General features: G+C 41.6%; 1 protein-coding gene across 1 annotated transcript; it reads right to left on the bottom strand.

Annotated features, from left to right (window-relative positions):
- Nucleotides 1–468: 468 nt before the first annotated feature.
- Nucleotides 469–5914, bottom strand: LOC115994189 (polyadenylate-binding protein 2). Its single transcript, XM_031118244.1, has 9 exons — nt 5332–5914; nt 4325–4443; nt 3553–4209; nt 3373–3450; nt 3148–3237; nt 2717–2854; nt 1446–1607; nt 1134–1337; nt 469–942 (listed from the first exon to the last, which is right to left on the bottom strand). Exons 1-9 carry the CDS (start codon nt 5606–5608, stop codon nt 697–699), a joined length of 1971 nt encoding a protein of 656 aa, XP_030974104.1. The 5' UTR covers nt 5609–5914; the 3' UTR covers nt 469–696.
- Between the last annotated feature and the right edge of the window lie 18778 nt (nt 5915–24692).

The raw sequence follows: 24692 nt of genomic DNA, 5'->3' as shown, positions 1-24692 counted from the left end.
CTAAACACATCCAAGGAATTCATTAAAAGAAAATGTCTTTATTTATCAAGTGAAAGAAGGCAAAACCTCTAGCAACCGTAGCGCACACATGGGTAAAAATAGCTTTCTCATCAGTCATCACCACTATTTCTTTCTTTTTTTTGGAAGTAATAATTATCACCATTTCTACTTGACCAAGAGACCAGCAATTGTTTGCTCCCATACAAAGTGCCATAACGAGCAATACTACATATTTATAACAATTTTCACAACTTTTTCACAAACCAAGTTTCTACTAATTCTCGTGTAAGCATTACTTTTTAACCTACTATTAACTTCTTGCCACCGAAGCAGGTGTCAAATTGATTGTAAATTATGCATGCACGGACTTGGTGATAAACAAACACACACATATATAAACCAATTGCACAGCTTCCTACTCGACCCACAAAAATAATTTGTTGGCCTCAGGATTTAGTAGACAAGGCATCGGAAAATATAATGCCATGGAATTAAACTCTCTGGACACTGTTAAGGCATTCAAAAGTTACGTAAATCAAAAGGTAAGATGCTTTGGCCAAAACTATAGCCACAATAACAGCATGTTTAAATATCAATTAAAAACGGGTCTTACTTTAAGAAATAAAAATTTAAAAAGTCTGCATTTAACAGCTCCAAAGGCAAGCAACTTATTCTGAAAACCAATGTCTAGAAAACTCAAGAAACAAGGTTATCATTCAGCGATAGTGAGGCCATCCGATCAGTCGGACTATTGACCTGTTGCTGCTGATTGACATTCCTCAGAACATCCATAGCCTCTGAGACCTTTGCTTTCAAGGCCTCTGGTGATTCTAGCAAATGCAGGACCTCGGTCTGGTCCATTTCCAGAAGCATGCCTGTTACTTTTGCAGCATTTTCATGCTCCAGCTGGTCCACAAGTGGGTATAAATTTTCACCCAACAACTACAAAAAAAAAAAAATAATAATAATAATAAATTTTGGTTAAAATGATCGAGGACTTTTTACCTTAATAATATTCATATATCTGATTGAAACATGAGCATCCATCACCGCAAAAACAAAATATTGAAGCAGCCATGATACTGGCCAACTAGCATTCAATAGATGCATTTAACTCAACAAAGAAAACTTACTGTCCTCTGCTGCTCAGGTGGAGCATTAGCAAGTGCAGTAGCCAAAGCCCCAGTTGCCATAGGTTGTGAAAATGAACCATCTCTAAATGCCATTCCACCCATGTCATAAGGAACAGAGAGCATTCCCCCCGGAACACCAGTAATAGGAACATCAGGCATGTTACGACCAGGAGGGTAACGATAGGCACGTCCCCTAGGAACCATCTGTTACCAAGCATCAGGACAAAGAAGAAAAATAAAATGCAAAAATGTTATTAACATAGGAAAAATATATCAGCAACTACAACAGTCAGATGACAGATTACCACCCACCTGTGGCTGCATCAGTGAGAGTGGTTGCTGGTTTTGTTGCCCCACCCCTCCTCCAGATCGTCTGCCTCCAGGACGCTGGCCCTGTGGACCTGGTTGGACCATTGGCACAAAAAAGTTTGGCCTCATCCCAGGAACTAATTGCTGCTGATACCCAAAACCAGGCTGACAAATTTACAGTAAGAGGATCAATTGCTGACATTTAAATGTATTATTGGCAATGTGACTAGAACCTCTTCAGAACTCAAGAACAACATTAAGGGAGATAATAACCAAGTATAGATACAACGAGATAAGGGCTTATTAACACCACCCAATCAATAATAATAACAAGTGATGTGGACTACTTAACGGAGTGCCGCATGGGAGGAAAGAAAAGGGGTGAAAATAAAATTTAAATTTAAAAAACCAACATTTAACTCATCTAATCAAATGAATTCATTGCCTAACAATAACGAAAAATTGGTCCCAGGACTTTTGGAGTCAACTATGCATCCTTAACAAACTAATCAAGGTCAACCACATGTATTTTTCTGTCATTTTATCCTATCCAAAGTCACATTTGCTGTCATTTACTACTACTACTAACAATATTCTAGGTCTCTCTTTACCTCTTTTGTTCCCTCAACTTGAATCAAATCAGTTTTCCTCAATGGTTCATTAATTATTATCATTTGCACCCAAATTATCTCAAGCAACTCCCTTATATTTTCTTCAATAAAAGCCACCCTTATCTTAAATCGAATATCTTCATTTTGTATCTTATCTTTCCTGATATTCCTACTTGCTGCCTAATATGTCTGGAAAAAAAAAATCCAGAATAATATGTTATAGAACTAAATCAATTTCATGTGCTCCCCCACACATATAAGTAAAAACACAAGCACACACCTCTCCTTTTTCCTATCAGATGATAAAACTAGCAATATTAGAATAGATTGAACAGAAAAAATGCAACATAAAAAGATTACTCCAATAATTTACACACACTGTCACTAAACCCAGAAGATGATATGTTAAATGGCATAAAATACATTGAGATGAGGAAAAAAGTAAGTGTAACTGAACTTCAGCTATGCAATGGAAAGAGAGAAATTAGAGGAAACCATTTAATAAATAACATACAACTGATATATATCAGTGAGTTAAAATAATAAACTAATATTGAGCCAAGAGAAAATAAAGGGAAATAAGTAGAAAAGAACATTCCCAGGTGTAAAAATAAAACAGTAATTGAACATAAAAATGAATTGACTGAGGAAAATAGCAATTACCTGTGGAGGGAGAATAGCAGGAGGGCCCTGCCCATAGAATAGTTGCTGTCCAAGACCTGGGGCACCTGGGGGATACAAGGGCATCCGAGGGGCAACAGGAGTTGCGATTGCAGGAGGACGCAGTTGTGAAAACTGTGCCTGCACAGAACAGAGAAACAAAACAGTTATATTCTCCATCTTAGCAGGTACACCATAGCAGCAAGACCAGTCTTTGAAAGGAAATATGTATCAATTACTATGTTTCAATTGTTATCCAAAAACCTTACAGAAAAGAGTCTGTCTCCCCTAAATAATATGCACGTCCGTTGCACCCCTTCCTTTTCCCAAAATAAAAGGTATAGCAATTACAGTATTACTACTTAGTGACATTAATGTTGAGTGAGCTCTGTAAATATCTCCCAATGACTTATCACCATACTTAGAATAAATACCTGCAACTTTGCTCTTCTATCTTCTTTACGTTGTGCAAGTGCGACATATAATGGTTTGCTGACAATCATTTTACCATTCATCTCCTGAAGCTGCAACCATAAAAATGAGAAATAAACTATACATTTAGCAATAAAGTACAAGGAGGACAAAGAAATAAGCAAACAATACCAGGAAAAATGGTTCATTTTTTAATCTACAGAATTCAAACAGAAAAAATAACTCACAGCTCGAGATGCTTCTTCAGCAGTTGAAAAGGCAACAAATCCTGATCCTCTACTTATACCATTAGGGTCACACATGACCTATTAAACAAACAATAGAAATAGAGAGATAAGCTACAACTAGAAAAAAAGATTCACACAACTTTGAACAGATTGAATTCCTTATCAAGAGGTAAGACAAACCTTGCACGAAGTAACTGTACCATATTCTAAGAACAATTCCCTAAGCCTATCATCAGTGATGCTATCATCTAGGTTTTTAACATATAAATTCAGCCCCTCATATTTGTCAACCTTCTCCCTCAAATTTTGCTCAATTCGTCCTTTCAGTTCATTCTCTCTTTCAGATTTTTTCTGTGCTTTTCCTACATACCACTCCTTATCTTCATCCTTCTTTCCATTGAGAGCATCGACAGCGAGAGCTGCATCATCTGAGTTCTCAAAGTTGACAAATCCAAAACATTTAGATTTTCCATCTCCATCTCTCATAACTACAACACTGGTAATAGTTCCATATTCACCAAAAGTTTTCTGCAGATCTCCTTCAGTGGTTGATTCTGACAGATTCTTGACATAGACATTGTTGAATTTGATCTTATCTGTCCCAGAATCTCTTTCTTGCTTACGGAGAAAGGGTCCAACAAATACTTGTTTGTCATTCAATAGCATGCCATTCAGCTTTTCAATAGCACTTTTGGCAGACTCCTCATTATCGAATTGCACAAAACCATATCCTTTTGACTGACCTGACTGATCAGTAGCTATCTTGCAAGACAAGATAGTCCCAAATGATGAAAATGTCTCATGTAGTGCCTTGTTGTCAATGGTCCTGTCCAAATTCTTCGTAACAGAATACAGAATCCACAAATCAGATTCAACCATATTAAAAACAAAAACTAACAAAACAAGTAGAGTGTCAAGTACATAACAACCAAAATTTTAGAACTCCAAGTACCTTAATAAATATATTCCCTGCCCCACTTTTACGGATGCTAGGGTCACGATAAGAATACATAATCCTAATTGGCTTGCCATTGAGAGGAGTAAAATTCAAAGCATCCAATGCACGTGCCGCTGCGATCAACAACAATAGATGTACAAACAAATTACATATAACATAGACGGTCACCAAACAGCACAGAGAATAAACCAATGGCGCTAAACCCAATTTAGTAGATAACAACAACAAAAATAAACCAATGGAGTTAACCCAATTTAGATTGAAGTAAGGCTTAAAAGTGTACATGTTCAGTACCAACATTTGTTGCTAATAAGGATAGTTCCAAATCAATTCAAATGCCAAACACAAATTAAATATTTACACACACACACCATACATTCCAGATGTTTGAAACATTAAACTCCCACAATTAGACAAAGAGACAAACCGCCGTGGGTGTTAAATCAATATAACAATGGAGCTAAACCCAATTCAGTTTGAAGTAAGGCTTGGTAAAAATGAGGCAAAAATACCACACAAGTTCAACTTATAAGTGCGCAAATTCAGTACTCAATGCAAATGCCAAACAAAAATGATATATTTAACCCAAACAATGAGACCCAAAAGAAAAGAATCCGTCTTGGGTGTTTAACCAATATAACAATGGAGCTAAACCCAATTTAGTTTGAAGTAGGGCTTAGTTAAAATGAGGCAAAAATACAACACAAGTTCAACTTATAGGTGCACAAATTCGGTACTCGATGCAAATGCCAAACAAAGATGATATACTTAACCCAAACAATGAAATCCAAAAGAAAAGAATTCAACTTGGGTGTTAAACCAATATAACAATGGAGCTAAACCCAATTTAGTCTGAAGTAAGGCTTGGCAAAAATACTACACGAGTTCAAATTATAAGCGCACAAACTCAGTACCCAATAAGCATACTACCAAATCCATGCAAAAGCCAAACAAAAATGAAATCTTTAATCCAAACAACGAGACCCAAAAGAGAGACAAACCATCTTGGGTGTTGCTATAGTTGACATAACCATAGCCTAGCGAGCGGCGAGTGCTGAGGTCCCTACAGACTCGAACCGACACAACCTGACCCATCTGGTTAAAGAAGTCGTAGAGCTGCGAGTCCGTCACATTCTGGTCAAGATCTCCAACGTACAACGACGTCGACACGAACTGGCCCGACCCATTGGCCACCGCCACTCCATTCACAACCTGAGCCTGTGGCTGAGGCGGAGGAGCCTGAGGCTGAGCCTGAACTTGAACTTGAACCTGAGCCATTTCTAAAAACTTTCAACCCCCTAAAAATTCTCTCCCTTTTTTTTCTCTTTTTTTTTTCTAATAAAAATGAAGCAACAAAAAGAGATAGTAACACAAACTGGTTGAAAAATGAGTGTTTGTGTTTGGTCTGTGTTTTTTTTTTTTTTTTTTTGCTGGTTTGCAAGATTTGTTTGATTTTTAGTGATTTTTGGGGGATAAGTGGTCGGAGATAAAGACGACGCACTGTGATAAGACAGAAAAATAGATAGAAAGAAACTATAGAGAGAGGGGCAGGGCTGCACTAGCGGCACCGCACCGGCTTTGATACACAAGCCTCGCTTTTATATTCAACCCAAACCCTAGCTATGTCCAATGACCCTAATCTCCACCGTTGGATCTTTTCTTACGTGGCCCCCACCTGCCTTTATCTCTCCTGATCCTGATTAATTTATCACACTTTTTTGGTTTTTGGGTTTTTTCTTTTTTAAGGGTGTGTCCGGTAAAAATTAAAGGGTCACGCTCTTAGGATATTGATTACAAATTCAGTTAAAAACAAATTTTATTAAAAAAAAATTAATTAATATTTTGATAGTTTTTTTCATTTTCTATAAAAGTGATACCAAAATTTTCCTAAAATGAATTGTTAACCAATACCTTAAAGGCACTTGTTAGCATTATTCAAAATTAAAAAACCAATTTATTTTACTATTCAGTTTATTTTTGCTATTATTTATGAGTCTTACTGTACTTTTTGGTACTATTCATGAGTCTCACTCTACTATTCAAACTAACTTTTACTTTTATCTACAATACTTTCAGTAAAAAGTTTTCAATTTTAGCAAAATAAATTAATTCCAAACAAACCCGAAGTCTCAAATTTATGAAATTGATTTTATTTTAAAATTTTATGTGTATCTTTATTATTTATATCCTCTTTGTTATTTTGAGTAACAAAATATTTTGATTATAAAAAAGTTTTGTAAAAATTGAGCTGATGATATGTGCATTTCTGTAAGGAATTAACCCGAAATTCCCAATCTGTGAGAAACAAAAATAGAAAAAACACACGCCAAAGAAAAACAAGCACACGCACAATACAATATTTACGTGATTTGGCAATTTGCCTACATTCACGGAGTTGTAGGGATTTCACTATTATCAAGAAAAAAATACAAAATGTGGCTACAATATTTCAGTCTCTCAAGAACGACGACAACAACAACAACACAAACCCTAATCACCAAAACTGTGTTTTCTACATCCTGTGCACAAGATACATAATGGGCTACAAAATGGCACAACAAAATTTCCCCGAGGGCAAAATTATTTTCAGGTTAGGTTGTCGACAGAATCAAACACAACTAGGCTCTACAAATCCCAACGAATCATCTTTGACTTGTTCATAAATTGATTTGGCAACAATTGAACATGAAGGTTAGAAAAATAAAACTTTTTCTAAAGAGAGAAAGTGATTAACAAATTCTTCTATGCCATAAATCGAAATTAGTTACCTACGAAATGTAATGTTTTATTAACAAATTCTTCTTTTTCTTCTGCCTAGTTACCTTCCATAATAATGAAGATGCACAAAGGTCTCAAATTAAAACGGTTTTTCTTTTTTTAAGTTTTGAACTTTAACGAACAAAATAAAAAATGTCATCTAAACTAAAATGGGATATAAATGGCCTTTTGTGTAATTTAACATTTTCTTTCTCTTTCTATTTGTAGATCTAATCGCAGTAATCAAAGTCTATTTTCTAATTTCCACCATATAAATTTGGTAATTTTAGTATAAAATTATCCTCTAAGTGTCCGCTTGAATCTTGATTATAAGTCAACTATTTTTTTTTTTCCAATTATTTTAGGGTCTCACGTGCGTCTCCTACTTATGTTATTCAGCATTTGCCTCTAATCTACCTTTCAGCAAAAAAAAAACTAGATAGCTTGTTCCTAAACAAACACTAAACTAATTTGAATGAATATCTTTCAATTTTATATCAAAACTTATTTGGCCTCTATCATTTAATAATAAATATGAAATATGTTATTATGATATATATTAGTAAGTATTTATTATAGTTACGTTTGTATATGGAATACTATTAAATAAAAATTTTGATTATTATGATAGTTGTGGGGCCCAATGATTTAAGGACCAAGCCCAATTGCTCCTGGAAAATCCGAAGGCCCAGTCCGAAGAGAACTGTGGCCCAAGCTCTACTGTACAGAGCACAAAACAATTTTGGAAGGCAGCCGAGGACATTTTGGTCCTCGGCAAATCCTGAATCCCACCGAAATAAAGGGGTAAAACTGGTATAGGGGCGAATTTGTAAGGAGATCCAAAATATCTTGGGGAAGTTATCCTTATTACCCTTCCAGATAAGACCCAACACATGACAGAGCCGTACTCTGCAGCCTTATCAACCATACCCAACAATTCTGGGATTAGACTGATGGGACAAATATCAGTCTTGTAAAGATTGACCCTACACGTGGACGAAGGACAATTAACACAGACGAGTATAAAAGAAGAAAACAAGTAAATCTAAGGGGGATCCCATCCCCACCTCCGAAAAAGGAGGATCATATGGGGGAGAACATCTCAACAACACCGGACTTCACTGAAGAAAGTCCGTCATTGGATAACCGGGGTTAGGCCCCAATGGTCCTCGGATCAACTCCGAGGAGTCCCATCCCATAGGGTGCAACATCTTAGAGCTTAAATGTTCAGGCCCAACTCTTTTTTTCTACCTGAATTCCTCTAAAACCAGGATCGGACATCGCCCCGTGACCAGCGGCTAGCTTTTCAAACCCACTCTCTACAAATCATATTGTGAGGGATCTTTCATGCGCGAGCCCAACATCCTTATTGGGCCACCAGAGAATTGTGTCCTTACAATAGTCATTAATGACTATTTATTCTAATTGTGTTTTACATGGAATTATTAAATATATAATTATGGTCATTATTAATAGGTATTTATTAGTATTAGTTTTTTTTAATATATACAAAATAGAAATTCTACTCTAACCTAATATGTATATGTGTGTGAAGCTCCCTCCTAGAAACTTGAGCCCCAGCCTTTGCCTCTATGCCCCATAAACACTTATACTTGTAGAGTGATTATCGCACTTATAATTTAACTTAATTAAAAATTAGTCTACATCCACAGCAAAATTTAAGTAGCAGGTGATTATTGGTTTTAATATAACCTTCCATTAACATCACTATTTTACCCACTAGTAATAGCTTACCACTTAAAATTTGTTATAAAATATTGTTACGTAATATTTCTCATCAAGAATATATATAAGTGAATATTGATGTGTAAAGTTGTGAAGTCTCAAAAGTTTTTATTTATTTATTTAGAAATCTTAAAAGTTTATATGACAAAATACCATAAGGTCACCCAAAAGTTAAATGTTTTTAATTTTAATCTATATTACTATTTAAGGAGAAATTATACAGTCCTCATGGTGGACCATATCACTTGTCTACCATTCCACTAAAAAACTTCCACTTGTTTAAAATTACTGTCAATAATTAGTTTCTGTTTAAAAAAATTTATGACTCAGCAAATTTAAATAAGTAGAATTCTTTTAATGGAATAGTGGACCACGTCATTTGTTCACTATGAATACTTTATCATTTCTCCTATTTAAGGGGTTTCTCCTGTTTGGATCAGATTTTTTTTTTTTTTTTGGTTAAAAAATACCCCTACACCCTACATTTAAGTAGGGGCAAAACTTTATAAAAATACTTCTTTAACTTCCACGTAAAATATTATCTACAAAATAGACTATTTAGTATTTAGTAGTAACTTGTGCAATGCATGAAAAAGTTTAGCAATAAATGATTTTTCCCCCTCTTTTTCTATAATATTATTTTTGATAATTATGGTAGTAATTTATAGGAATTATGAAATTGGATAATTGTGCTTTAAATTTTAATTGAACCATGGATATCTCCGATGGAAACAATATCAAGCTCAACTGGTAATTATTAATATGTATTTATTATGATTGTTTTTATACAAGAAACTATATATTATTAGTTGAATCCAATGACCTAATCTCCACCGTTTGATCTTTTTACATGGTCTCACCTGACTTCATCACTCCCAATCCTGATGTTTCTATTATCTAATTTATCCTAGACTAGCGTGTGCTGCACTAGCATCGAGATTTTTGGTTTTTACTTTTTTTAAGTCTCAAATTTATGAAGCCGATTTTATTATTATTTTTTTTGGTAAACGATTTTATTTTAAACTTTATGTCCATCTCTATTATTTACATCCTCTTTGTTATTTTGAGTGACAAAATATTTCTTTAAAAAAAAAATGTAAAAATCATTGATGATATTGTGCATTTCATCTATAACTTGTCCGTAAATTGATTTTGCAACAATTGAACATGGAGGATGTAAAACTCTATTTAAACTAAAAGAAAAAGGTTATCTTATTATGAAAAAATGAAAATGAATCTTCTTGGCCATAAATCAAAATTGGTTACCTAAGTCTATCAAAAAAAAAAAAAAAAAAATATTGGTTGCCTAAGAAATGTAATGTTTTATCGATAGATTCTTTTTTTTTCTCTACTTCGTTACCTCCCATGATAACAAGTATGCACAAAGGTCTTAAATTGAAATGTCTAATCTAAGGGCAAAATGGTAATTTTGCATATATACAAATTCAAAGATTACATTGACCATAAATTCCAAGTCACAAGCGGTCATAGTGCATATCCTCAAGAAGATTTACATTGACCATAAATTCCAAGTCACAAGCGGTCATAGTGCATATCCTCAAGAAGATTGGTCTCCTTTTGTGTTTAAAATAATGCAAAAAATTTTATTATTAATGCTCCTATATGATTGGTTGATCCATATTCCTACTATAGGCAGGCATGCATATAATTATCTACCGCTCTGTTTGTTTCAGCATTAATGTTTTCTGGAAAATAGGTCATTTTCCAGAGAACATTTTTTGGAAAACTATCTCATTTTCCAGTGTTTGGTGACGACCTTGAAAATGGGCTTGAGAATGTTTTCCAGTGTTTGGTAGGTACAAACATTTTTTGGAAAACTATCTTATTTTTTTGAAAAACTATCTTATTTTTGTAGAAAACTTTTACCATCCCACACCTTTGTAGCAGATAGCTTTCTTAGCTTCCTGTCATGATTAAGCATGGCACTTACACTATTAACCACCAAAATTATGCAATCAATATCCACTAGTAACAATAGCAAACCAATCATTCCATATTAAAATAATTTTTAGCCAACAAAAGGACTAAAATTTGCTTCCAAATCCACATGCCCATGAAACAAAAGGACTAAAAGTTGCAAACCAATACCCATTATAATGATCTCAAAACCTACAAACTAGACGCCAAATAGTCTGATAAATACCAAAATGCCAAATTGTCCAAATAGAAAAGCATAAATTCTAACAAAAATGCACCTACATAATCAAAATTGGCTTAAATAGTTGTCAAAGAAGTTCTGCAGCCATTGTCTACGGAGCTTGTCATTTTTCAACATGAATGACCTTGCTTGTTTTTCATCCCCATTCAAATGGTCAAATGCAGATGCAAGCATATTTTCTTCAAATCCATCCATCTTCATAACTTCTTCATAAAGACTACCAAAATTTAGCTGATTTTCGGAAATCTTTTCTATTGCAGAAGCAACCTTACCAAGTTGTATGGACAAATCTTGGTAAACAGCATCTTCAATCATAGTAGCATGACTTCGTTTCCTGTGAGACCTTGTTTCATTTGAGGCCACATGTGAGGGATCAACTTGCTTCTTTTTGGATATGTCATCAACATTAGCATCAACAAGCGAAGGTGAGTCATCCAATGCTTCTACACCTATATCACCTACTCCCTTGGAAAAACCTCCTGTAGCCATATCCTTACCCACAACCAAATCCATCTCATCAAACATCTCAATTTTCTTGTTTAGAAATTGTGCATGATTTGGATGTGCCTGTGTAAAGAAAGGAAAAAAAACAATTAAAAAGAAAAGAAAAGAAAGGAATAGAGCCAAAAACTAATATGAGAGCAATAAGAATAATGAAAAATTTTAAACTTTACAATGATACAGACTAAAAAGTTTCTACCTATAAAATAAAAATAATAAAAGTTTCTCACCTCGACTTCTTCATCATACACTGTCCTATCACAGGTGATCATTTTCAAATCATCATTCCATCCAAACCCACTTTTCTTATTATGAAGTAATGCAATTGTATTCCAATTGGTTTTAAGTGTTTTAAAGCGATGTTCCACATGCTTTGGAGTACATTCAGTCATAAATTTCTCAGTAATTGCTTCAGCTACTTTAGCATATGATGCATGTTTAAATGTGTTGGATTGCTTGTTTCCATGAAGAGCCTCATCTGCAAGTATCTCAAGTAATAAATTCTGCGTTGGTTGTGACCACCTGAAGTTGGTTTTGGTGTCCTTGACCTTCTGAGTATCCTTTTTATTTCCCATTGCAATTCTATTACAATGATATTCACAAGAAAAATGAGACAAATGAAAGAAGAATATAAATAATATTCAATACAAAATATGAACTGGGGTTGTGCATGCCAAACAAAAATAATTGTAACATAAAAGTCTTGATAATATGAAACCAAAAAAAAATCCATTACACAACCAACTAATATAAAGAGTATGAAATCACTCCATAGCATTATAATCCTCCCACATATTACGACAGATATCATCTCGTATTTGAACCCATTCTCTATTTTCTTCTTGGACTTCCCTTTGTGATTGTTGGACTCTTCTACTTGTACTGTTGTACGGCACCGAGATCCCAGGCCCACACAGACCCCGGGCCCAGCCTCATGCCGTCCTTGGGCACAAGCCCATACAGGCCCTAGGCCCAGTCCTATGCCGGCCTTAGGCACAGGCCCATAAAAAAGGTCCAGTTCTCCTGCTCCCTTCTTGAAGCTTCCTTGATGAACAAACAAGTGTAAGATATTGGGATCCAAGTGGTGGTCGGTCAAAAGTTCCCGGTCATGTATATAAACCTTCCCGGGAAGGTGCGATTTGCACAGGAAACTGAATTGCCGAACATAATCAGGCAAGATGGAACCAAGTTCCAAGATCATAAATGCCGCACCGCCCTCCCACCTGAACATCCACTTTAATCAGAAAACATTGGACCTTCAGTAGCACTAACAGTGGCTGTAATCATAACCTCCCCACTAACCTTGGCTATAAATAGAAGAAAGTTGGGAGAAGATGGGGGTTCAAAAAAATTTGGGAAAAAGAGTGAAGGAGTGAATATCAACTGGGCGTTACTTTGAGTCTCTCTGCCGAGAACGACCCATAGCAGGAAATCTTCAAACCCACTACAAATAGATTGTGAGCCCAAAGTAATCCAAGGCCCATAGGTCTTATACTTGGTTCTTACAATTGGCGCCCACCGTGGGGCCCTCCTACAAAGCTGTGGTTCGACTGAGACTCAAACGACAAGGATGTCTGAGGAGCGTTCAGGAGAGCGTGCACCAAGCGGCTCCATGGGATCTTCTCGGGGGTCAACATGGAGGGAGAGAAGGCAAAAACGGCGGGAAGATAGGGAGCACTCAAGAAGGGAGGAAGGGTCCGACAAGGAGAAGGGTCGGCTTAGACACACTGGATGGTTTCGGACGTCTCGGCGCATCGGCAGCATGACGAAAGGGACCGAGAGCTGGAACGGTTACGCAGACTGGTAATGGACTTAGAGCTGGAAAGCAAGGGGTCGGGCGAGAGATGAAGGGAATCAAACTCCAGCAAAGGGAGAACCAGGGCGCGAGCCTCCCAGCCGTCTAATACGCATCGATCCCGAGACCGGTCGCGCTCCCAAGAGTCGCATCGGCAATCACGGGAACCACGCCATCGGCGGAACCGTTCACGGTCACACGGTTATGATCACCAAGGATTAGAATCACCGGAGGAACGACTGCACCACAATGCCTCCATGGACGCAATGAGCCGGGCTTTGCGGATGGCGGCCCGGTCACCATTCTCCGATGAAATTGAACGGGCCCCGATGCCGAGCAGATTCACACGACCACCTTCAATTCGTATGAGGGAAGGACAGACCCCGTGGAGCATGTTAGCCATTACATCCACATGATGTCTTTGCATGCGCACAACGATGCATTGATGTGTAAAGTTTTCCCCTCTAGTCTCGGTTCCACGGCACTGAGATGGTTCAATGGGTTGCGGAAGGGTTCCATACACAGCTTTGCCGAGCTGATTCAAGAATTCGGCAGCAGGTTCGTGACATGTAGCCGGGTGCAACAGCCGGTCGACGCACTACTTTCCATGAAGATGAAGGTCGGGGAAACCCTTCGGAGTTATGCCAGTCGATACTGGGAACTCTACAACGAGATTGGTGGAGGAAACGAGAAAATTGCGGCAAGCACCTTCAGAATGGGGCTCCCTGAGGATTCTGAATTACGGGAGTCACTGACGAGAAGACCCCCCAAGGATATGAGGCAACTGATGAGACGCATAGAGGAGTACAAACGCCTGGAAGATGACCGGCTGCAAAGCAGGGGGAAAGCTCCTTTAGTGGGGAGATCTCGGCAAAGCGTTTTGCCGGCAAAACCGAAACGAGACTTCAGAATGCAGGGACCAGAGGTGCAGATCGACGGGGTCAATGTGGTGTTTAAAGAGCCAGTGCACAAGATCCTGGAACGGATAAAAAACGAGCCATTCTTCAGGTGGCCGAACAAAATGGGGGGCGACCCATCTCGAAGGAACCAAAACCTATACTGCACCTATCACAGAGATAAGGGGTACACAACCGAACAGTGCCGGGTATTAAAAGATCATCTCGGACAGTTAGCAAGGGCCGGGTACTTGAAAGAGTTTGTAGCAGATTCCGTTGACCGAGAAACCGGGCAGGGCGCCCAACAGAAAAGGAATCCCCTTCCACCAGCCACCAGCCCTGGGGGTAATCGAAGTCATCCATGCCGCACCAAGAAGGGCAGCAGCGGCAAAAAGGATACTGACAGTGGCCTGCGCGGAAGGAGAATCATCCAAGAAGAAAAAGAAAGTTGGACGGCTGACCATCTCGTTCGGAGAAGACGATTTCGAGGGGACGGTCCAACCCCACGACGATGCTTTGGTGGTGACAGCCCGGATAGGCGGATTCCTGGTGAAGAGGGTAATGATTGATCAAGGAAGCGGAGCCGACGTCATGTACCCGGATCTCTTTAAAGGGCTAGGGTTAAAGACCCAGGATTTGGCAAAGTATGACACGCCGTTGGTCTTGTTTGATGGGAGGGTTGTAATTCCCGAGGGGCAAATCTCTCTCCCAGTGGACATGGAAGGCAAGGCAGTTATAGTTACATTTATAGTAGTCCGATCATTCGCACCGTACACCGCAATCCTCGGAAGGCCGTGGATTCACGCCATGGGGGCTGTCCCGTCCACCCTTCACGTGAAAGTGAAATTTCCTACTGAGAATGGAGTTGCCGTGGTAAGGGGGAATCAACAGGTGGCGAGGCAGTGCCTTGTCGCCGCGGTCCGGTGGGAGAAGGAACAGCTCGATCGAACTGAGGAGAACGAGAAAGAAAATTCATAGCAATTACAGAAACCCCAGGGGGAAGCTGGGGCGGACGTTGCCGAGGAGGTGCTGAAGGTAAGAATTCTCCCAGATGCTGACAAGTATTTCCAGATAGGTACAAGCATGAACGACCGGGAAAGGGTAGATATGTTGCTGTTCCTATTGCAGAACGTGGATGTTTTCGCATGGAGCCCGTATGAAATGCCCGGCGTAGATCTCGAGTTCATTGTCCACAGACTCAACATGGATCCGTTATTCCCCCCAAAGAAGCAGAAACCGAGAAGAGCGTCGAGGGAACACGTCGATGCAGTAAACCTGGAGGTACAGCGGCTGAAGGATGCCGGAGCCATAAAGGAGATATTCTTCCTGAAGTGGTTGGCAAACACTGTCGTGGTGAAGAAGAAGAATGGGAAATGGAGAGTTTGTGTGGATTTCACAGACTTGAACAAGGCATGTCCCAAGGACCCATTCCCGATGCCCAAGATTGACCAGCTAGTAGATGCGACGTACGGGCATCCGAGGATGAGCTTCCTAGATGCCTTCCAGGGCTACCACCAGATTGCCTTGGCGCCCGAAGACCGAGAAAAGACAGCATTTATCTCCCCGAATGCAAATTATCACTACGAGGTCATGCCGTTCGGATTAAAGAACGCCGGGGCTACGTATCAGCGAATGATGACGAGAATGTTCCGAGAGGAAATTGGATGCACGGTTGAAGTTTATATCGATGATATGGTGGTGAAAAGCAGAATTGAGTCGCAGCATACCGAAGATCTCCGGGGAGTGTTTGAGATACTACGTCGGCACAAATTGCGCTTGAATGCCGAGAAGTGCACTTTCGGAGTGGGGGCTGGTAAGTTCCTGGGATATCTGATCTCTACTCGGGGAATAGAAGCTAACCCCGACCAGATAGAAGCCGTGAACCGCCTCAAACCACCAAGCAATCCCAAAGAGGTGCAAGTGCTCACTGGAATGTTAGCGGCCCCGAACAGATTCATCTCCAAGTCTGCCGACCGTTGCCGGCCTTTTTATCAGCTTCTGAAAAAGTGGAAGGGGTTTCGATGGGACGAGAGCTGCGATGAAGCCTTTCGAGAGCTAAAGGAGTATTTGGCAAAGGCGCCGAGGTTGACGGCCCCGGAGCCCGGGGAGGATCTGTTTATGTATCTCGCTGTCACCGACCATGCAGTAAGTGCTGTGTTGCTAAGAGACCGGGGAGTGCAGATGCCGGTGTATTACGTGAGCAAAACCTTGGTCGATGCCGAGACAAGGTACCTGCCTCTCGAGAAGTTAGTTTTGGCCTTGGTGCACGCCACGAGAAAGTTGCCACGAGAAAGTTGCCACATTACTTCCAGGCACACACAGTGTTCGTCCTCACCGAGTATCCGTTGCAGTCACTATTGAAGAGATCAGACTTCACAGGGCAGATTGCCAAATGGGGGACTCGGTTGGGATCGTTTGACATAAGATACCGACCTAGAAGCTCAGTGAAGGGACAGGTTCTGGCTGACTTCATCGCAGAGTTTACACCCAAGGATGAAGGCAAGATAATCTGTAGTACGGAGATTCGCCCGTGGAGGTTATTTGTGGACGGCGCATCGAATGCTATGGGGGCCGGGGTTGGTATAGTCATAGTCACCCCCTGAGGGTATACGATTGGAACACTCCCTCAGATTGGGGTTCAAAGCCTCGAACAACGAAGCCGAATACGAAGCCATGCTGGCCGGGTTAAGGGCAGTATTACATCTGGGCGCAAAGGACGTAGAGATCTACTCTGACTCTCGACTGGTTGTTTATCAGATCACTGGGGACTTCGAAACTCAGGACCCCAGAATGAAAGCTTATCTCAGTACGGCAAAGCAGATTATCGGTCAGTTTGGAACGGTAAAGATATCCCAGGTAGCCCGGTCACAAAACAAGCACGCTGACTCTCTTGCCACGTTAGCCTCATCGGCTACCGAGGATACGCCGAGGCTCATCACGGTAGAACTTGTAAGGGAGCCAAGCATCCATGTGAAGAATGTTCCCGACCAAGCCGGAGTAGAGATTGCGCAGGTGGCAGTGGCTGGTCCAAGTTGGATGAGCCCGATCATAGACTTCCTTGCCGAAGATAAAGTTCCGGAGAATGAGGCCGAGGCCAACAAGATTCGACGAATGGCTCCCAGATACTGGCTGTCTTCAGACCGAAAACTGTACCGAAGATCCTTTGCAGGCCCTTACCTCTTGTGCCTACATCCAGAAAGAGTCAAAGAACTTCTGACCGAGTTGCATGAGGGAGTGTGCGGCGGGCATGCCGGGGGACGATCTTTAGCACACAGAGCAATGACACAGGGGTTTTGGTGGCCACAGATGCAGAAGGATGCCGCTGAATACGTTCGAAGTTGCGAACAGTGTCAAAAGCACGCCCCAATGATCCATCAGCCTGCAGGACAGCTAAATCCTATCAGCAGCCCGTGGCCATTTGCACAATGGGGGCTTGACATCCTTAGGCCTTTCCCCCGGGCAACGGGGAACCGCCGTTTTGTATTGGTGGCTGTAGATTACTTCACAAAGTGGGCTGAAGCTGAAGCCTTGGCTAATATCCGGGATTCCGACGTGAAAAAGTTTGTATGGAAAAATATAGTTACACGGTTTGGGGTGCCGAATTCGCTAGTGACGGACAATGGGCTGCAATTCGACAGCAATGCTTTCCGGAGTTTTTGTAGTAAGCTTGGCATCAAGAACAAGTATTCAACCCCGGCGTACCCACAAAGCAACGGCCAAGCTGAAGCGGTAAACAAGACTATTTTGAACGGGCTCAAGAGAAGGTTGGACGGAGCGAAGGGAAGATGGGCGGAAGAGCTACCCAGTGTATTGTGGGCCTACCGTACGACCCCCAGGAGATCCACGGGTGAAACCCTATTTTCCCTGACATACGGCTTAGAAGCAGTAATACCAACCGAGGTGAGCTTATGCAGTGCACGGGTTGCCGGGTTTGACCCCATACAGAACGCCGACCTGATGATGGAACACTTTGATTGGCTAGAAGAATGTAGGGAGGCCGCGACCGTACGTCTTGTCGAGTATCAGCAGAAGCTGGCCCAAAGGTACAACCGAAACGTGAAAAGCAGGGAATTCAGTGTCGGGGAACTAGTTTTAAGACGGGTAGTAGGGAACATGCGGGACATAGCTGCAGGGAAGCTCGCTCAGAGTTAGGAAGGACCATACAGAGTCACAGCCATTGCGGGTGCAGGGGCTTACTACTTGGAAGACCTTGACGAGAGGCCGCTCCCCCGACCATGGAACGCCAACAACCTGAAGAAATTCTACGCATAATCATCGGTGTAAGCCAGAACTTGTATTCCATTGAAATTAAAAGCATGATGAATCCTTTTGAATATGCTGTTTTTCACTCCTTGACCGCACGCCGAGAGAATCACCATCAAATCTATAAGGACAGAAACCTGACCCTTGGTTCGATCAATATCGCCGAGCAGGTGGAAACCTTACAAATAATCTCTGAGGACAGAAACCTGACCCTCGGTTCGATCAATATCGCCGAGCAGGTGGAAACCTTACAAATAATCTCTGAGGACAGAAACCTGACCCTCGGTTCGATCAATATCGCCGAGCAGGTGGAAACCTTACAAATAATCTCTAAGGACAGAAACCTGACCCTCGGTTCGATCAATATCACCGAGCAGGTGGAAACCTTGCAAATAATCTCTAAGGACAGAAGCCTGACCCTCGGCTGTACCAATATCGCCGAGCAGGTGGAAACCTTACAAACCAATCTATAAGGACAGAAACCTGACCCTCGGTTCGATCATTATCGCCGAGCAGGTGGAAACCTTACAAATAATATCTAAGGACAGAAGTCTGACCCTCAGTTGCACCAATATCGCTGAGCAGGTATCAACCTTACAAATCAATGTCTGAGGACGGAAACCTGACCCTCGGTTTGATCAATATCTCCGAGCAGGTGGAAACCTTGCAAGCAAATAGCTAAAACCGAAAACACGATTCTCGGTTAAGCCAAAGCCCGATGAAAGCATAACCCTGTTTACAAACACAGAATCCACTAGCGCTCTCTAAATTAGTCAAAGCGCCGCACAACAGGTTTTCAGGAGTATCGTTCTATTAAGCGGCAATAACACTGGCGTGATTCAAGCAAAACATATAAATAGATATAAATTCACTTCGACAAACTGAAACGGCAAAAGAAAGCGGACAACTAATTAAAACGAATTAAGGCAATTGTTCAGTCACCACATCCCGGTGACATGGGCAAATAAAACAAACAAATTAAGGCAAATTATTCGGTCACCACATCCCGGTGACGTAGGCAAATAAAACCAACAAAGTAAAAATAAGCAAGTAAATAAAAGTAAAATCAGCTGGGAGGTTGGGTCGGCGGTGTCACGTCCTGCTGGACGGTCAGGGGAAAAGGCGGGGCCTCACCGAGAAGCTCTTGCACAGTCGGGACACTGGTGACTTCCATCTCCTCGGGCTCGGCGTGAGCATCGATTTGTTCAACCAGCTCCCTCATACTAGCTGTCTCCTCCTCGACAATAGCAGCCGGGGCTTCCTTGGCGGCAGGTGCAGAACTCGGGAATGGAATCTGGCCGGGGTCTCTCAGATGGGAATCTTCGGGAACTCCCAGTGATTGGAGAGCGGCAAACCACCCGGCCTCAAAACCCATATTCGGAGCACGAGCCACCACCGGCTCTGCGGAATTCTCGGCATCAGCAAAACCGACATCATACCATTTTTGCTCCGCTGCCGCCAAGCCTGCCCTGAGGTCGGCAATCTCCTCGGCATTAGAGGTGTTAAGGCTGATGGCTTCGGCTAGCTTGACCTCCGTCTCATTTTGCTTAGTCAGGAGCTCTGCGTACCTCTTCTCGGCCAATGACCAGTTTTTCTCAGCAGCAGCGGCCTTTTTCTCAGCAGACTCAGCAGCCTTCAGCTTTTCCTTAGCCGTTTTCACCGCGGACTCCCACGCCTCCTTCTCACGCTCGATCTCCTCAGCAAGATCCCGCGCCCGGGCAGCCACAATGTGAGCCATTTGGGCGGCCTAGAAAGCAAAAAAGGTTAGAAAGGAAGCAAAAGGAAATCCAATTGGAGTAGATAGACAAAAAAAATTTACCGCGATGGCGTGCCACTCTAACCGACGCCCCACGGACTCCTCGGATCCATCCTCGAAAGCATGCACGTCCTCGGGGAGTTGGAGAGCTTCAGCCAAAGTTTGGGCAATACGGCCGCCCTCGCCCTTGTCCCACATCCGAACACTGGCGGTTGAGGGCAAAGGCTTGCCGTCCAAGATGAACTTTGGCTTCCACGCTGGAGCCACTTGGGAGGAGGACGCGCCCCCTGTGCCAGCTTCGGTTTGGGGCTCGCGGATAACGATTGAACCTGCTGGCCGGGGAGGAGTGTGAACAGCGGCATCCCCCGGGACCGTGGAAGGTTGGTCGGTAACTTTCTGCTTCTTTTTGGCACGACCGGCCTGCGAGGGGGATGGGGGCTGAGGCAATTGACCCCGGCCCTGAGAAGGCGGGGGCTGATTGGATTGCCGAGCATCGGGCACGAACCGTTCTATTGACATCACCTTCCTCGATACCATCTCTCCGCTAGACCGGACAGCTTCAGCTAGCAGGGCAGCCGCTTCTATCGCTTGTTGTTGAGGCACAGCGGCTGGGTTCTCGGGAATGGGCTACTCTTGCGCTTGTTCTTCCTGCTGTATGGGTTCGTGGGCTAACTCCCTGAGGCGCCGGGATGCTTGCTCTGCGGATTCGTCTCACAAAAGGGCTAGCTCGTCCGCGCAAGTAAACCGCGGACCAAATTCTCTCGCTTCCCCGGTTGTAAGCTTCGGCGGCAAAAAGTTCACGTACCGGACGTCTATATACGATAGCAGGGGGCTGTCAACTATCAGTGCCTGCTTGAAAGGCTACCAGGTAGAATAAACAGGCTCCACTCCGAGGATCAAGTGAGAAGCCCGTAGTTGCCTGTCCCAATGCACGTATATCTCGGAACGGAGGACGAAGTTTAAATCCTTGGCGTGGACGGGTCTGAGATCCTGCACAAACACTTTGCTGTCTGCAAAAGAACAGGTGACATATTAGTCTCTTATAATGAAGATTGTACGGGGGGAAGAAAGCAATTGTACGAAGGGGATGGTACGAACCCACTTCACGCTTTGTAAGGGGGATATCCCCGGCAAACCAATTGCCGCGCACCCTAACGAATTCCCCGGCGGAGTTCCTGTTCGAATCAGGTAGGCATGATATCAGCCGTACCCGAGCATCTCTTGTCTTTAGGTAATAATTGGTGGCCTTGCTCCCACAGAGCCTATACATTTGGTTAATATCGTGGTGGTCTAACTGTAAGTTAAAGGTGTGGTTCAGCTTACTGACACAACTAACTACCCGGTAAAAATTGGGGGGAAGCTGGTCGGGGCACAGCCCATAGTAAGTGAGTGCGTTTATCAGGAGGGGATTTACGGGGAACCTGACCCCACCTTCTAAAATGGACATCAAAGGAAAGAAGGCTGTACCCCGTCCTCGGTGGAGTTCAATATCACTCTCATGGCAGTAGGCCACATCCACGTCGTTGGGAATGTTAAATTTACTCCTAAAGGTGGCTAAGGCAGCAGGGGATTCTAGGAGGTAAGAGTAACCCATATCTAACGCCTAAAAACTATGAAAGTGAACTCAAAGAAATAAAGCTGAAGGAACAGGAAAGGGAAGAAAAACTTACTTTGGGTTCTAAGGAGGAAAAGAATACTGAGCAGGCAAGCGCACAGAAATGTGGTCGGCAGAGAGTAAGCACTAGAGATCAGAGGCAAAGGAAAAATAGAATAGTGTTCAGAGGGGGACTATTTATAGAACCAGAAAGAGATGGGGAAAGAAGAAACGCCTAATCGAGCAATAAATGGGCACAGTGTACGAGCGACCCAGCGAATGCCAAGCGTAACTGATTCGCACGCCGCTTCGGTTCACGAACCGTCAGGTAATGATGACGACTGCACCTGGCGCCGCGAAACGGCGCGTCTTTTGAGATGAATATTAATGAGAAGAGACAGTCAGAAGTCCCAGGCTAGAAGATCCCCGAGGTCAAAAGGCCCAGGTAGCTCCTTGATTCTTCTCGGCGACCGAGTATGAATCAAGGGGGGGCTATTGTACGGCACCGAGATCCCAGGCCCACACAGACCCCGGGCCCAGCCTCATGCCGTCCTTGGGCACAAGCCCATACAGGCCCTGGGCCCAGTCCTATGCCGGCCTTAGGCACAGGCCCATCAAAAAGGTCCAGTTCTCCTGCTCCCTTCTTGAAGCTTCCTTGATGAACAAACAAGTGTAAAATATTGGGGTCCAAGTGGTGGTCGGTCAAAAGTTCCCGGTCATGTATATAAACCTTTCCCGGGAAGGTGCGATTTGCACAGGAAACTGAATTGCCGAACATAATCAGGCAAGATGGAACCAAGTTCCAAGATCATAAATGCCGCACCGCCCTCCCACCTGAACATCCACTTTAATCAGAAAACATTGGACCTTCAGTAGCACTAACGGTGGCTGTAATCATAACCTCCCCACTAACCTTGGCTATAAATAGAAGAAAGTTGGGAGAAGATGGGGGTTCAGAAAAATTTGGGAAAAAGAGTGAAGGAGTGAATATCAACTGGGCGTTGTTTTGAGTCTCTCTGCCGAGAACGACCCATAGTAGGAAATCTTCAAACCCACTACAAATAGATTGTGAGCCCAAAGTAATCCAAGGCCCATAGGTCTTATACTTGGTTCTTACAACTGTCATTTGCAAGTGGACTACCACGAAGCCCATTGTTCATAATTGAGTCTAAAGGGTCAACTCCTATGATATGATTGTGAATTATGCAACAAGCTAAGACTACATCCACTTGTGTTGGGAATGACCAAAAAGGTTCTGCATCTAACACACAGAAACGTTTCTTCAAAACCCCAAAACAACGCTCAATGCTAGTGCGTAAAGAAGAATGGCGAAGATTGAATAATTCTTTGTCATTTCTTGGTGGGTTATCACTAAACTCTTTCAAATGGTAACGAACACCACGATAAGGGGATATAATTCCTTTCCGAACTCCATAACCAGCATCACCAAGATAATATTTACCTACACGTTCAAAATCAGAAGGAAAAAAAATCACTCCAAAAGCTATTATCCATAATAAAATCACTTTCTATTCCTATAATACCTTCAGGAATTTTTAATCCTCTTGGCCTAGAGAGTGCATCATTTAAGACACGTGAATCATGGGCACTTCCTTCCCAACCAGCTAATACATAAGTGAATTTTAAGCCAAAGGTAGCAGCAGCGAGGATATTTTGTGTTGTTCCATCCTTTCTGCCGCGAAACCTTCCTTGTATTTGAATTGGAACAGATGCACGAACATGAGTTCCATCAATAGCTCCCACACAATTCTAATTACGACCAATATAAGTTACATTTATCTTATATCTTTATATGTATATAAAAAAAAAAAAGAGGAAAATAAAAGCCTATGGAATTTACCTTAAAATAGGAGTTAAACCTGCTGTTATTTCTTATCTCCAAGGGTGTATCTTTGTCAGGCTCTCTAATCATGTGTTTGTATAATTGCAAAATAGCTCTAAGGACATGCCTAAAGTATCGGTGCACTATCTCAACTGATCTATAAAACCTCCCACCAACAACTTGAAACCTCACATCATGTCCAATAGTGTGTAAAAAAATTAACACTTGTTCTTTAATGGACATATGAATGGTCTCTTGAAGTAGATTATTCTCACTCAAAATTTTGCATAGCGCATAAAAAGCAATAGGTCTCATCCTTATATGATGGAGACAACGCATATCACCTCTACAAAGAATATCATTCTTCTAGATCTCTTTCATATCAACGCATATCTCTTTCTAGACAACGCATATCCTTATATGATGGAGCAATAGGTCTCTTTCATACTCTCGATTAACATGAGGTTCTCTAGGCATAATTCTTCTAGATCTTAGTCCTTTCAAAAGAATAACACCCAAAGCAATAACAGATGTAGCTGCCCCCATTATGGCAGCAGGAAGTGATGGGTTATCCATCTATATTTCCCAAAAAAAAAAAAAAATGATGAGTATGAATTAAATGTGTACTTAAAGAAAGCATTCATATATATAGGTACATCGAGAAATCACTTCATAAAAAAAATGAACACTTTAAGTTTGATGAGACAAAACTATAAGGTAACAACATCATCACTCCATAAATACTAGAAACCAATGGCGGCTCTAGGAATTTTTTCTAGGGAGGTCATTGAGAAACTTAAATTAAACAGTCGTTTAATTTAGAAAAAAAAAAATTGAATATATTGAATTATTGAAAACAAAAACACACAAATACATAAAATTTTACAATTTTTTTCTATGAGTTTTTATATTTTAAAATCATCTCATTATAGTTCTATTATCAGTTCTCATTATCTATTGTCAATATAAGTATGACCATGTTATTTTGTTAAATTTGTATAATATTTTTGTTTTTATGCAATTGTGGTTATA

The sequence above is a fragment of the Quercus lobata genome, chromosome 6 (assembly GCF_001633185.2).
Source record: "Quercus lobata isolate SW786 chromosome 6, ValleyOak3.0 Primary Assembly, whole genome shotgun sequence".
NCBI lineage: Eukaryota > Viridiplantae > Streptophyta > Magnoliopsida > Fagales > Fagaceae > Quercus > Quercus lobata.
The sequence above is the reverse complement of the archived record's forward strand: the minus strand, read 5'-3'. Positions and strand labels throughout refer to the sequence as shown.